The sequence below is a fragment of the Nematolebias whitei genome, chromosome 6 (genome assembly GCF_014905685.2).
Source record: "Nematolebias whitei isolate Nwh7 chromosome 6, NemWhi1, whole genome shotgun sequence".
NCBI lineage: Eukaryota > Metazoa > Chordata > Actinopteri > Cyprinodontiformes > Rivulidae > Nematolebias > Nematolebias whitei.
Window position 1 is genome coordinate 38510393 of NC_056503.1, and position 15604 is coordinate 38525996.

Consider the following 15604-nt stretch of genomic DNA (forward strand, 5'->3'; position numbering starts at 1 on the left):
AATGTAAGATTTATGTAAATCAAACAGCAATATATCCCCCCAAATAGCCTGTACGGTGGTCATGTTGTGAACATTAATACTATTTATGACCAAACTCACTCCATTTTAAGATTTTGAGGTATTTCAGCACAGATTATATGAGTAATCTGAAAAATATGCAGACAGGATGACTGTAGGAGTTCAGATGAGTTGGAAATTACTCGACACACAAAGAAATCAATGATTATTGAGGGAGCAGTCTCTGAGGCACAATAGGAGGCAGACTTATTGGTTCATTTTCTCCATTTATCCATTTTAAAAACAAAAGATGAACAATTGATTCAGTTAGCTGAGGATAAAGAGATCAAATCTCAGTGACTCGCTGCTTAGGATTGATAATCCTCTGGGAAATATGATCCAAATTTGACTTTCCTAAAACATAAATGTCCTGAACTTTGCAGAATATATTCATTCATTCAACCTTTATTTATACAGGTTAGTCTCACTGAGTCACGAAGACTCATTTACAAGAGAGACCGGTTTTAGACAGGCAACAATATACAACAAAAATCAATTAAAATCAAAGTTATGAACGCAGTCAAATCAAGATGTCATACAAAACAAGGTAAAATACTTAAACAAGAACACATTTGCTTTGATGTTTCTATTGACCTTATTAAATGTTTAAAATCCCTTAAAGAAATTAAGGTGGACAGTTTCAGATCTTGTTGCAAGGTGTTCCAGGTTACAGGAGCAGAGTAAGAAAAAGGCCATTTTGCAGAGTTCAGTTTGCACTGAGGGAACACTGCAGGTAATGATGGTCTGAGAGCGCACGCCGTAACTGCACTGACGACGTGACATGACATGATATACCCCGCATCAGCTTCTTACAACATTATTCATTGCATTATAGCTTTTAGAGCAGGACTCCTCTCAGAAACAAAAATGTTTAAAGTGAATTCTGATTCAGCACGTCTTCCTGTTTATAACTAACTACTAACTAACTAACTAACTAACTAATAATGTCACTACCTGTGCAATAACATGTCACACAACCCGTGTGGTATATGTTGATTATGTGCAGTATATGTGTGTGTGTGTGTGTCTGTAAATGTATACAGTAGATCATGTGCATTTGAGCTTATATTACTATCTCGAAATACTTGTTCATTCAAATTCATCCAGCTGCACCATTATATTCTACAATGGTGTTGCTCAATATCTCTCTTAAGGAAATTGTAATTATTTTATTTACTTTTCACTTTTTGGTACTTTTTTGTGTACCTTTATTGCACGCTTTTTATATTTTTTTGTTGGTTTGTTTTTTGATTTTTTTTAGTGAGTCAAATCGGTTCATCCTAAGCTTTTCATTGTACTGTTGACCCCGTGTTCACCTTGCATATGACAAATAAACACAACTTGAACTTAGAAATGTTTTTGAGGTTTTTGCAATCAAACTACTACTGTATACCTTGTGCTAATTTAATTGCTCATATTTCAAAATGTTCAGCTCGTTTGGGAATAGCGTGCTATAACTTTTATTATTTGTAACTTTTATACCTTTTAACTTAATTATTTTTATTTACAAAAATCTGCAAAAATATAAATTGAGAATTCCTTCAAATATATTCTGTTTTTTGTCCTTGTGCTGTTTTTTTTTTTTATTTTTTTAGCATTTAGCTATTGTCTTGCTAATTGTAGGTTTATGCTAGAGTTTTGCTAATTTTAGCTAAAGTGTTGCTTTAGTTTTAACATAAATAAATAAAAGTCTATAGTTCGTCTTGGGGTTCATCTTTAGCGCAGGAAGCGTCTTTCTTAAATTACCACCTAAAGTTGAAGTTTTGAGAGTCAGCTGTTGATCTTGATGACAATCTGCTGCTGAGAGAGACCTGTATCAAAAGGTCAGGATCTGAGAGCTGCTTTGCCTCCGGCCTCTGATTTCCAGCCTTCCTCTCTCCTCCTCCTCCCTGCTTGCTCCTGGCTCCTTGGGACTCTGGATTCCAATCCCAGATGCTATGGAAGCCCCTTCATGGGATTCACAGCCCCTTCCTTGTCTCAGGCTGTCGCCTCATTTCTGCCTGCAATTTAAAAAGAGGCTGGTCCTCCCCAAGGCCCGACGCACACTTTGACTCGTGTCACTCTTCAGGATTCAGGCTGCAGCGATGCTGGAACTCTTGGCCGTACTCATGGATCCATTTGTTTGCCACTAAAACACAAAGAAACATACGTAGTAAAACCTGGATGTTTTCTTGCTCTTGCATATTTTCAAGCAATAAACTGTTTATATCGTTCCACAGAGGCTTTAAATTCTTCTGCAGCTGCTTTCTGATCACTCGTATCGTTCCGTTAACTGAGCTGTAAATCTCTTTCTGAGCCAAACAGCAGCAGATGTTCACCTTCCGAGATGAGCCCTCAGCATCTGAACTGCGTTCTGTGTTATCTCTAAAAAACAAACTGAGCTCAAATGTGACCTAGCTTGTTAATATTAGGACACTGAGAGCTGGAAGTCCAGTCTACAATCACTGTTTTACTCCTGTTACCAGTTTAATTCCTGAAAGCACCCAGTCTTACCCCATTTATCGCCAACAAGCACCGGGCAGCCAGCATGCAGCGTGTCTTCATCCCCCTGGCCATTTCTGTGGAGGTTCCACCAGAAGATGGCAGCTTTCTATGAAATAAAAGCACATTTATTTGTTTATATTGTATGTATTTATACACTAAACATATTCGTTTTCTCATTTTTTCCTCCTGTTTTATAGACTGCTCAGTCTAATGCATAACACAGATTTACATTATTACCAATTTGATATACAGTATTTATACAGGTTATTCAGTGGTTTGAACAAAAATTCTTAAATCTGTTCATTACCAATGTTTATAATAACTGGTCATATTTCAAGTTCAAGTTCAAGTAGGCTTATTGTCATTCTCATCACATGTGGTACATGAGGTGGAACGAAATTATGTACACAGGGTCCCAGTTACATCCAATAAAAGTATAAATTGTAAAAGAAAAACAGTAATAAGATCTAAAATATGAACTAAAATATGCTAAACAAAGGCCAAACGGTACGCTAAAAGATCTAAGTTATACACTAAACACTAATAATGCAAAACAGTACGACGTAACTGCAGCAGCTTGAATATATGTAGGTGGTTTGGAAAATGAAGCATCAAGTTTCATCATGAACAACCAGTATAATATTAACCAGGATAATATTAACCAGGATAATCACTGTAAGAAAAAATAGAAAATCACTGTAATGCCACTTTAATTGGTGATATGTGACTTATCTGTGCTGCTGATTATCCATGCTGCTGATCTCATGCTGCTGTATTCATTCATACACATTTGCTCACTACAGACTCATGTTTGGGCTGCTGTTTACTATACCGTATTATTTTACATTTGTAGTGTTTAGCGTATATCTTAGATATTTTAGTGTATAGTGTAGCTTTTGTTTAGTGTATAGTGTGTATATCTTAGATCCTTGTATATTGTTTTTTTATATACTTTATACTGTATTTTTGCTATTTTGGGGTGTAACTGGGACCCCGTGTACACAATTTTGTTACAACTCATGTACCACATGTGATGTGAAGGACAATAAAGATACTTGAACTTAAACTTGAACTATTTTGGGAGGAGAAAAAGTGCATTGATTTTTTTGCTCATTCAGACCTCAGTTCAAATATCAAAGACAAAACCCTGAAACGGATCAACATAATGAACTGCTTTGTGGCGGATTTCAAGCTTAACGAAAGAGGAATCTGAAGTTAAACTCCGACCTCTCCACACCAGCAGATTGTGTAAAATGATGGGAAAGTGGTAAAAAGTGTCTAAAATGCAGGTTGACGAGGCCGAAAGAAGTTCATAAATTGACTTAAAGGGGGAAAAATCTCAGGTACTTTTTAGCATTTTAACATGTGAACCAGAGAATCTGAGCTGAAGATTTTAAATAATATAGCAAGAGGTTTACCCCCCCCCCCCCCAAAAAAAAACAAACCATTATTAATATCAGAGGAAACTGGAGCATTTTTATAATTCACCTCAACGACAGGAACGCTGAAGTTGGCGTAAATAAAAGCGGTGGATCCTCCTGCCTCAACAGAGCTGAGCTGTGAGAAATAAGATTTTGTCAGAGTGGTGCACGTTTCTTCAATTCCTTATAAATTGTACTATCACTTTACTCTAAGTATAATGAGAAAACAAAAACTAATGAACACAGGTTTTATAGGCATAATTACCCAAAAATGAATGACTTTTTAAAAGTAAATCATATGCTCTTTACAAAATAATCACATCGGCAAAGAGATCAGATCTTGTCAGAACTCCGTAGGTGAGATTTTCCTGTAGAACTGATGAGGAAGGAGCAGGAAGCTGCTCAACGACCTCCAGCTCCTCTGAGTGAAACAGCGCCAGTGGATCGGACTTACATAAATCATGAAGGTTGCCACACGATTCCCAGTTTCCAGCTTGAACACAGGACTGGACAGTGACTGGTTTAATAGAAAACATTGAAGACTTGTGAATGACATGAAAACACTGTTGAAACCACTGATGTCAGCAAACTCACTGTAGCGTGATCAAAATGAGGTTCATAGTGGCCACCAATCCCATAATTCACCACCTGGAGGTACTCGCCGTGCGGATGCTTTACGTTCAGACCAGTAATCAGCGAGATCCGCTGGTCTAGCTTCTCGACGATGCTTCCTGCTGAGTCCTTCAGCCACGCACTGAGAACAAAACACATCAATAACAATAATACAGTCTGCAAGAAGCTGCTTCAGACTGCTTCTTATGTTTTATTCATATTATTAGTGTTAAATATTTTGAAAGGACTCGGTACCTCTTGCTGATTCGATAGTCGGCTGTTGCTTGTTTCTCTCCAGCTGCCACCACAGATCTCCTCAACTTGTGTTAGGAGAGAGAAAAAACACAATCTTAAAAGTTTAGTTTGCTTTATACTGCACAAGATGTCAAAGTGTTCCAAAAAGTCTGGAAATCCTCACATTGTGGACTGTCTGAAAACCACCATGAACAACTGGCAGACACTGCCTTCTGTGACGCAACAGTCAATAAGCTCATGCAGAAGACAGATAATCTAATATTAATTGTAATGATCTGTGCAGCTAATAAAAAAAACATAAGCTAACTCATTATTTACCACATTAGTCGAGTTAAAGAACAAGGAAACCAATAAACCGAGTGACCTCTAAATTCAGAACAGGCTTCGTGATCCAAAAACGTCAAGTGTAAACCATCAGAACCACAGGCCTGTTTTCAATCAACCCACAGGGCTGACATAATGATGAAATGAATACTGGGTATTCCATCCGAGCAAAGAGTGGAAAACTCAACGGAGCCAAAACCTCCCAGAAACTATACTGACCCTGCGTGAGTTACCCCTTCAAAGGTCCGATGAAGTGAATGAGTCAACAGGCTGTTTGAGGGAAACACCCAACAGATTTTTCAGCTGAGGAACATCTTTAGATGAGGTTTTGATTGTTTACCAGCAGAGCCCAAACAAGTTGTTTGGAAAGTTGAAAAACTTTACCCAGATTTCATTTGCTGCTTTAACAATGGAAAGCAGGGTGAGTCTTCCTCTTTGTAGCAGGAACAAGTTAGCAGCTATAGAGATTCATCACTGTGCCTTTATTATTTTATTATAGTTTAATTGTTTACGCAATTTTAAAATGCCCTCATTCCTACTGAAGTAATGTATGCATATAAGTAAAGTGCTATCATTGTATGTTCCCATTAGACTGGCACAGGACATGTATGAGGACAGCAGGACAGTGGTGAGATGTGCTGTAGGAGTGACAGATAGCTTCAAGATGGAGGTGGGAGTGCATCAAGGATCCACTCTGAGCCCCTTCTTGTTTGCTTTGGTGATGGACCAACTAACAGATGATGTCAGGCAGGAATGGACTATGTTTGTAGATTACATTGTGATCTGTGATGAGAAGAGGGAACAGGTGGAAGAGAACTTGGAGAGGTGGAGGTATGGAATGAAAGTAATCCGTAATAAGACAGACATGTGAGTGTTTGAGAGGGAGGCCGGTGGAACAGTGAGGTTACAAGGAGCAGAGGTCACAAAGGTGCAGGACTTCAAGTACTTGGGGTCCACTGTCCAGGAAAATGGGGTGTGTGGTAAAGAGGTGAAGAAGAGAGTCCAGGCAGGATGGAGTGGATGGGAAAAGTTTCAGGAGTGATTTGTGACATGAGTGTCAGCAAAGGTCAAAGGAAAAGTTTACAAGACAGTGGCGAGACCAGCTATGTTGTTTGGTCTGGAGACAGTGGCATTGACAAAAAGACAGGAGAACGAACTGGAAGTGGCGGAAATGAAGATGATAAAGTTCTCCTTGGAGTGACAAGGATGGATAAGATTAGGAATGAGGTCATCAGAAATACAGCACAGGTTGACTGAGAGATAAAGTCAGAGAGGCCAGACTGAGATGGTTTGGACATGTCTTCCAGGAAAAAGACAAAGAGTAGATATAAGGATGCAGTTAGAGAAGACATCAGCTGCATTGAATCACTTTGGGTGTTTACGTTTCCAGTTAATCTCTCTCCATCCATTACTGTACGTTAGAAACACGTCAGCTTTGACCATCTTGTAAAGTTGATATTCGTTGCAGGTGGGACGGTGGCTCAGTTGTGGTCACCTCACAGAGAGAAGGTTGCTGGATCAACTCCCAGCTAGGGACCTTTCTGGGTGGAGTTTGCATGTTCTCACCGTGCATGCGTGGGTTTCCTCCCACAGATCAAACACATGCGTGTTAGGTTGATTGGTAACGCTAAAACGTCCCTAGGTGAAAACATCTATGTGTCCCTGTGATGGACTTGCGATCTGTCCAGGGTGTCCCCCGCCTCTTGCACAATGACTGCTCCACTAGTGACCCCAATGACCCAGACAGGAATAAGCGGGTAAAAGATAATGGATGGATGGTATTCTTTGGTTTTTTGCTTTTTTTGTTGACAATTTCTATGCACTTGTTTCACACATATTTCAGTGTTATTTGACAAATTTATTAAATAAAAATTAGACCGTAGGTGAATATTTTCTTTTCTGTCATTTCATTAAGGAAAAGTTTGCAATTTAACATTTGTTTATTTAAAAGGTTTGTTTTTCATCCCTAAAGGGAGAATTTATTCAACTTTTCAACGTTATTCAACCTAAATAATAATCCGATCATTGTTTTCTGAGGAATTAAGGTTAATTTAGACATTTTTCCATATGGTCCAGGAAACTATGGATTTTTTTTAACCTCTCATTTTTCTTTTCCTGGCACTTGTCAGGAACTGTACACATTAAAGTTTAAAGTTAAAGCTACTCACTTCATTTTTTTACAGTTCTTGATAAAATAACCAATTTATTTACTAATTTAATACAAATTAATATAATTTTACTGTCCTGTTCCTCAATGAGAACTAGCCTTGGAATCAAACATCCAAAAAAGGACAAAAAGACAGTGATAACGACTGATCAGCTACGAGCCATTACTCCAGTCTCATTCAGTGGAAAACTAGAAACCAGAGTTTCCATGCGATTACTGCATTTCAAATCAATAACCTATTTCTACTCCTGCTGCGAAGCTGAATATTTGATTATAATTTGTAGCTGAATGACGAAGTAAGCTATCTGGGAAAATATCCTGAAGGTAAAAGGAATAATAAAAAAAAAATTGTAAAATATCCTGAGACAGCAATATTCTGTAAAATCACAAAAATAATTTCCAAGTATTCACAAGAAAAATGTTTCTGGATAAACAGAAACAATATAATCACAAACAAAATAAACGCAGACTAGCAAGATTTAGATGAGCAGATGTTCTCCATATCTCCTTCTTAGTTGAGAAAATATCCTTCCTGCATGAAAGCAGCTTTCAGCTTTGTATTATCTCAGCTGCTCTGCAAAACTCCACAGTTTGGGTAAAATAAAATTTGAACTAACTGGATCAGCTCCAAACACTGTCGATGGTAAAAACCTGTCACTCTGGAGACACACAGGTAATTTCACCCTGAGGTGATGAGCTCTTACACCAGGCTTAGCGAGCCTCTTGATGTCCTCGGCCTCTGCGTCCGTGACGAAGTCCAGGTAAAGGACCACAAACGGATGCAGGTTCAGCACCTCCCGTCTCGCGGGCCGCAGCAGCAGAGCGGGGTGGTTGTTGGTGAAGTAGTCGCAGAACAGACTGGGGTTTTTGAAAAATGTCGGCTGTTGGGAGAAACAAGCATATGAAGTCAATTAAGTAGATCAGACATGAGTAATTAATCGTTTGCTCTTAGACTGGTTTTCCCTACACTTTGGTTTAAAAATTAAGAAAACTTAAATTTTAGTCAAAAAAACACTTTACATCTACAAACAACTGAAATTTGCTCAACTATTTAAAATTGGAGCTTCTTAAATGACAAAGAGACAGGTGAGTTTTTGTGCTTTTAATGTTATTTTCAGTTTTAAGGTGATAGTTCTGATTTTTAAAGTGGAAAGTTGTGAACAATTCACATCTTACCTGTTATAGATAACTCTTTGTATGACCTGAGTTTAGAGGAGAGTTTAATTTTGATCATACTGATTAACAAATGCAAGTTCAAAAACTAAATTGTGATTTATTCAAATGCTGCAAACCTTCATGTTACCATCAATTTTACAAAACAGGTTGGTTTTTTTACATAGAAGTCTACAGTTGCTTGCAGGTGCAAATACAAGCTGAAGTAACTAGCTGTAGGGCTGAAAATCATAATATTGCTGTTGCTCCTTCGCATTGAGTCTGTTAAGATGGATCAGGTGTCAGGTTAGGTTGCCTCATGGATGTCTAGCATTTTTCACCATTGGGAAAAAAACCACGAAGCAGATCCAGAACCAGCTAAAGGGATTATGAATCCTTTCAGGACTGGGAATGACTAGGGAGTTGGAGAGTGTCGCTGGGGATAGGGAGGTATGGGTTTCCCTCTTAAACCTGTTGACTTCATGACCCTAACACAGATAACAGGAAGAAGATGGATGGATGGATGATGGATGATGGATGATGGATGATGGATGGATGATGGATGGATGGATGGATGGATGGATGATGATGACTGGATGGATGGGTGGATGAAGAATGGATGGATGGATGAATGATGGATGGATGATGGATAGATATATGGATGGTTGATGGATGGATGATGGATGATGAATGAAGGATGATGGATGGATGATGGATGGATGGATGGATGGATGAATGATGAATAGATGGCTGATGGATAGATAGATGGATGGATGATGGATGGATGATGATGGCTGGATTAATGGATGGATAGATGAATGATGGATCACAGATGGATGGATGATGATGATGATGGATGAATGAATGAATGATGGATGGATGGATAGATGGATGGATGGCTGGATGATGGCTGGATGATGGATTATCTATCCATCATCCAGCCATCATCCATCCATGGATGGATGATGATGACTGGATGGATGGGTGGATGAAGAATGGATGGATGATGGATAGATAGATGGATGGATGATGGATGGATGATGGATAATGGACAATGGATGGATGGATGAATGATGGATGGATGGATGATGTATGGATGAATAATGGATGTATGGATGAATGGATGGATGATAGATGGATGGATGATTGATGGATGATGTATGGATGAACGGATGTCTGCGTGGATGATGGATGGATGGGTGGATGATGGATGGATGGATGGATCCAGACTAGCTGTTAGGTCATCAATCAGTCAAAATTAATCTCTATTTCTCTAAAATGAGGCCATTCAGAAACCCATCTATACCAGGTAAGATATTTATTGAATATAACATTTCCACAGAACCACAATTAAAAAAACTGAACACTTACTTAAAAAATGACTCGTTCACTAAACGTTAATTTTAGAACATTGCCAAACTGGGACACATTTTGAGGGACATTACACTTTATGCTGATAATATGCTGATTTTACACCTGATTTTAACGCTACAATTTCCTTTTCCATCCATCCATTTTCTTTACCCGCTTATTCCATTTTGGGTCATGGGGGTCGCTGGTGCCCATGTCCAGCAATCACTGTGAGGGGGCGGGGTACACCCTGGACAGGTCTCCAGTCCATCACAGGGCCACATAGAGACAAACGAGACAAACAACCATTCACTCTCTCACTCACACCTAGGGACAATTTAGAGTTACCAATCAGCCTAACATGCATGTTTTTGGACTGTGGGAGGAAACCGGAGTACCCGGAGAAAACCCACGCATGCACAGAGAGAACATGCAAACTCCTCCCAGAAAGGCCCCTGGACCGGGGTTTGAACCAAGGACCTGCTCGCTGAGAGGCAGCAGCTCTACCAGTTGCGCCACCGTGCTGCCACAATTTCCTTTTCTTCTGAAAAATTATTTTCCATACACACATATATATATATATATATATTACAAATATCCAGATTCCACAATCGTGCAAACCTGCATGTTTTTTGTTAAATGGAAGAAGAAAATCTAAAAACAATGTGTTACTGTTTAACAGGGACTTTTTTAAAGGGCGTAAATTTACTCAAACCGAGGCTTCACCTTTGAATCTTCTGTGTGATGCTGCTCAGAAAATGTGAACGTTAATTTACAAAATACAATTTTTTTGTCTTGTCTCAACAATAACAAGGCAGTGAAACCAGACAATTGTCCAAACTGAGTTGGAGTTCTCTCTTGTATAAAGCGTTCATCTACAACCTTTAATTTGACTGAGCACCTGAGAGCCTTGGGTCTGACAGAGTCTCTCAAAAGTCTCACGCGTCCTTAAATACGTGCAGGCAGGTCTCTTCAACCCGTTAACGTTGGGTGGACTCGCAGCAACCAGCAGCTTCTCGTACTTTTCCACATTTTGCAAAACTCGTCCATTCATCGGGTCTAAAATAAAATTTAAAAAACATGCATGTTATAGTGGGACATAAAATAAACTAAATAAATCTCTGGGTCTTGTTACACAGAAGAATGTAACAGGGATGTAAGTGTTCACCGTGATGCAGTAACTCGTGAGACAGGCTCAACGCGGAGGACACGTTTCCTGTCTGAAAGAAAGAGACGTTTAGAACGTTCAACAATCAGTGATAATGATCGACGACGACGTGCTCCTACTTTAAAGTGGGAGAAGGCCAGATGATCCAGAGCAAGTTCCAAAGTTCCTTCATCCTCAGGGTTCCACCGTCCTCCTGCTCCCCTGAAGAGACGCACCGACTCCTGCAGCCACGGCACCGAGTGATAGTAGTCCTCCTGCTCGTACGCCACCTGGACACGAGCAAACACGAGTATTTTAACTCCGAGTTGATGCCAGCTGTGTACGACAAGGCTCTAGTTGAAGCCCTAAATGTTTGTCAAAAAAATAAAACAGCTCTATCAGAGATTAAATAAAACTGCTTGGCGTGAGTGGAAAGTGAAATATTGTGAATGACGAGACTTTTAATTTCTAAAATGATGATTAAAGGAAGTGAATTACCCTTTGTCCTGCTCAAAGGCAACATTATGTTGTTTATGTTGTTTATGTTGTCCTGTGTCAGTCTTATCCTGGTTTTTTTTCTTTGCATCACCAAATTAAAAATTTTTCATACCTGCATTCCAACCTTGTATGACTTTTTGGCAATAAAAATGTTCTGATGCTGAAAAATTTTCGATTTACAGATGTTATTTTTATTATAATTTATTCATGTCTGTAAAAATAAACACCAAATAGCACTTCTCAAAAGCATTGTAATCCAAATACAAATGACAAAATGTGCAATGACGTTCAGTTTATGGGAGTAAATCAATACTGTAGTCAACAGTTTTGGAACAGTTCTGCTCTGACTCATCTCTAATGACTAGTTATCCATCCATCCATCCATCCATCCATCCATCCATCCATCCATCCATCCATCCATCCTATTTTATCCATTTCTTCCTTTTCGGGTCACGTGGGTCACTGGTGCCCATATCCAGCCATCACTGTGCAAGAGGAGACGCTGGACAGGTCTCCAGTCCATCACAGGGACACAGAGACAAACAAACATTCACTCTCTCAATCACACCTAGGGACAATTTAGAGTTACCCATCAGTCTAACGTATGTTTTTGGTCTGTGGGAGGAAACTGGAGTACTCCGAGAAAAACCCACGCATGCACGGAGAGAACGTGCAAACTCCACCCAGAAAGACCCCTAGCCGGGATTTGATCGGGAAACCTTCTTGCTGAGAGGCGGCAGCTCTACCAACTGCGCCACCGTGCCGCCATGGAAAGAAACAAGTAAAAAGTAAACAGGGTTTAAGGTCTCACTGTAAAGATGTTAGTTGGAAAATATAATAAATAAGAGTCCTGAAGCCATAAAACGTTGATTTTACCCACCAGTTATAGACCGCTTCACATCTCTGTTGACTTTATTTGCAGACGCTACAGCGTCCTTTCAGATGCTTTGACTAAATTGTTGGTGATTGAGGTGCAAAAAAAAAAAAAAAAAAAGCACTTATTTTTAAATGTCGATGCTCTTGTCATTTTACACATCTCTGTCCTCACAGCAAGAAGGTCATGAGACCAAAAACAGGCATGTTAGGTTAACTGGTCTGTGTGAGTGAGAGTGCATGTTTGTTTCTATGTGTCCCTGTGATGGACTGGAGACCTGCCCAGGGTGCACCTCATGTCTCGCACAGTTACTGCCTCTCCCAGCTGCATGAGCTCCTTAGCAGGAAAGTGGGACGGGAGTCTTTGTCAGGGGAATTTATGTAAAGGTCATGGATGCAATGGTGTAGTCTACGCAATACGCGGGCATAGAAAAGCTTAAGAATTTCAGTATATCCATTTAAAAGTGCCCAATGATACATGACATATCATTAGGCACGTGCCATTGATACAGTTAATAGCAGTTAATGCTTCTGTAACAATCGGTATGCAGCGCTTGTTTATTACATTTGCTTATCCAGAGAATTATTGTATAATTCTGTACTTAATACTTGAACATGCTTTGCTTTGATACTGTTTTATAAAGTCTATAACATGTTTTTAATACAAAGCCAACTGCTGTACAAAGTTTGTTGTCCGTTTATTCAAATGTAAGAATCAGAGAAATTTGGAAATGTTCAATGCGCTTAAAAATCTAAATAAATTGACGATTACATCGTACTAACTGATGCACATTGGTTTAAGCACAGCATACCCACTACAAAAATATAGATACTGCATGGATGTTTTCACTTACTAATGTTGAATTAACGTAGAACCACATGTGAGGTCCAGAGAGTTTTTTAGTCTACTCAGAGAGGCGCCTGCAGATCTGAAAACTTGTGACACCTTCAAATCTGTACCTTGGAAAGTAGAGGTCGCCTTGACCACTCTGTCTGATAAGGATTATAAAAAGACACTTCTTTATTGTGACCGGAGCTCCATCTGCGTACGCCTGTTTTCAATTCTGCACCCCTCGCAAGCAAAACTGGGTTGAAAAGAACTTGTTGTGTCCTCAGTGTGGCTTATTTGATTAATGTGATGATGACAGGACAATTAATTTATCCAACGTCCTTCCTTTAACGTCTTAACGTCCCACTCAAAACGGATCCTAATTTACCAGAACACTCAGGGAAATTACACACAACCTCCTCTGCTTGTGGTTCCACTTTACAACATCACAAGGCATAATTCAGGAACCAATAAACTTCTAAAAAGAATAAAACGCCTTAAGCTTAAAAGACGCCGTTGCTCAGATCAAACTGCATCCAAGTTCTCCCAAATAAAACTCCTAACAGCTTCTTTTTTTTTTTAAACTCGCAGCTGTTAAGAAGCAGCAACTTCAACATCTCAGTTCTGTTACACATCAGGTCTGTACAAGTCAAAGTTGCCTCTTTGCTTCTAAATGGTGAGATAATAAGTTTTCCACACAGCAGCATGTCTGTCCCAGCAGTGGCTTGCCCTCACGCTCAACAAACACACAGGCATCTATTATGTGGGAACCTCTTTTTCCCTCCTCTTTTTGTGGAACAGTCGATTCATCCTGACATGAAACAGATTACTCAGCACGCAGTGGGAAGAGTCCCAGTTGTTTCCCACCACTCAGACTCAGGAAAGGGAAACTACTCAAGGAGGAAAAATTCAACTTTTTTTACTGATTCAGAAAAATACAAGCTGAGCTTTCACTTAAACTTTAATTTAGTTACAAAAGTGATTTAAAATGAAGCTACTTGTCATATATTTCCATGTGTACTATTTGACACTCTTGTAACTAGATAAACCCAGTTTTTATTTTTGTCAGTGAACTTTCAGAAAAGGGTGGACTAGTCTCTCTGCGTGTTGGGGGTGAGGTTCTGCCTCAAGTGGAGGAATTCAAGTAACTCGGGGTTTTGTTCATGAGTGAGAGAAGAATGAAGCCAGATCAACTGATTGAATGGCGCAGCTTCTTCGGTATTGCAGACACTGTGCCGGTCCGTAATGGTGAAGAGGGCGCTGAGCTCGGCAAAGCTCGTTGTTTACCGGTCAGTCTACATTCCATGAAAATAATGAAACTTTGGACCCACATTAAAAAAAAACTGATGTGATTTGTTAGACAGAAATGTATTGGTTTATCTCAAACTAAATGTATATTTTGGTTGAAATAATACATTTTAAGTGAAAATCAAGTGAAAGACAAATATTTACATTCATTCAAAGTTAAAATTTAAGTTGAATTAATCATGAACCACTTTTTTTAAAACACTTTGTTAGAAATGAATGTTTTCAGTTTGGTTCAACCTAATATTTACCACTACAGTAGTCCTTCGCTACTTCATGGTTCGACTCGCTCTATTGCGGTTTTTCAAGTAAGATTGGACACGACACATTTGGCTGATTGATGGATGAGCCGCACGATCAGCATGGAAATTTTATTTTAAAAAAATTATTTAAAATTATTTAGCAGGTGCACAGGTCTGTGTGCAGCCCACAGATGCAGGAGAAACTTCCTCCCGCAGCGTGTCATGTCTTCGCTCTGCAGCGGAGAAGTGAGCGTGGCCGAGAGCGCATGACAGGTTGCGCTATTGTAGAGCGTTTAGAGTTTAGAAACATTGCTTAGAATATTGAAGGAGTGTATATATTTATTAATACTAAAATAAACTACTACATACTACTTGTACTACTATTCCTACTTTGCAGTTTTTCATTTATCGCGGGTCTTCAGGGTACAGATCCTCCGCGATAAACGAGGGACTACTGTACATTAACTGTACATTAACTGTACATTAACTGTACATTAACTGTACATTAACTGGATATTAACTGTACATTAACTATACATTAACTGTATATTAACTGTATATTAACTGTACATTAACTGTACATTAACTGTACATTAACTGTACATTAACTGTACATTAACTGTATATTAACTGTATATTAACTGTGCATTAACTGTACATTAACTGTATATTAACTGTATATTAACTGTACATTAACTGTACATTAACTGTATATTAACTGTATATTAACTGTACATTAACTGTACATTAACTGTACATTAACTGTACATTAACTGTACATTAACTGTACATTAACTGTATATTAACTGTACATTAACTGTATATTAACTGTACATTAACTGTATATTAACTGTACATTAACTGTATATTAACTGTACATTAACTGTA

General features: G+C 38.9%; 1 protein-coding gene across 1 annotated transcript in view; it reads right to left on the reverse strand.

Annotated features, from left to right (window-relative positions):
* Positions 1–1911: 1911 nt before the first annotated feature.
* Positions 1912–15604, reverse strand: part of p4ha3 (prolyl 4-hydroxylase, alpha polypeptide III) — a 22026-nt gene continuing 8333 nt past the window's right edge. The window contains exons 6-15 of the mRNA XM_037677865.1: positions 11110–11259; positions 10991–11042; positions 10724–10881; positions 8025–8201; positions 4830–4894; positions 4557–4716; positions 4417–4479; positions 4030–4098; positions 2551–2647; positions 1912–2185 (exon numbers count right to left, since the gene is read on the reverse strand). Of these exons, the coding sequence (XP_037533793.1) occupies positions 2115–2185; positions 2551–2647; positions 4030–4098; positions 4417–4479; positions 4557–4716; positions 4830–4894; positions 8025–8201; positions 10724–10881; positions 10991–11042; positions 11110–11259 (1062 nt within the window). The 3' untranslated portion in view covers positions 1912–2114. The remainder of the gene's footprint in view (positions 2186–2550; positions 2648–4029; positions 4099–4416; positions 4480–4556; positions 4717–4829; positions 4895–8024; positions 8202–10723; positions 10882–10990; positions 11043–11109; positions 11260–15604) is intronic.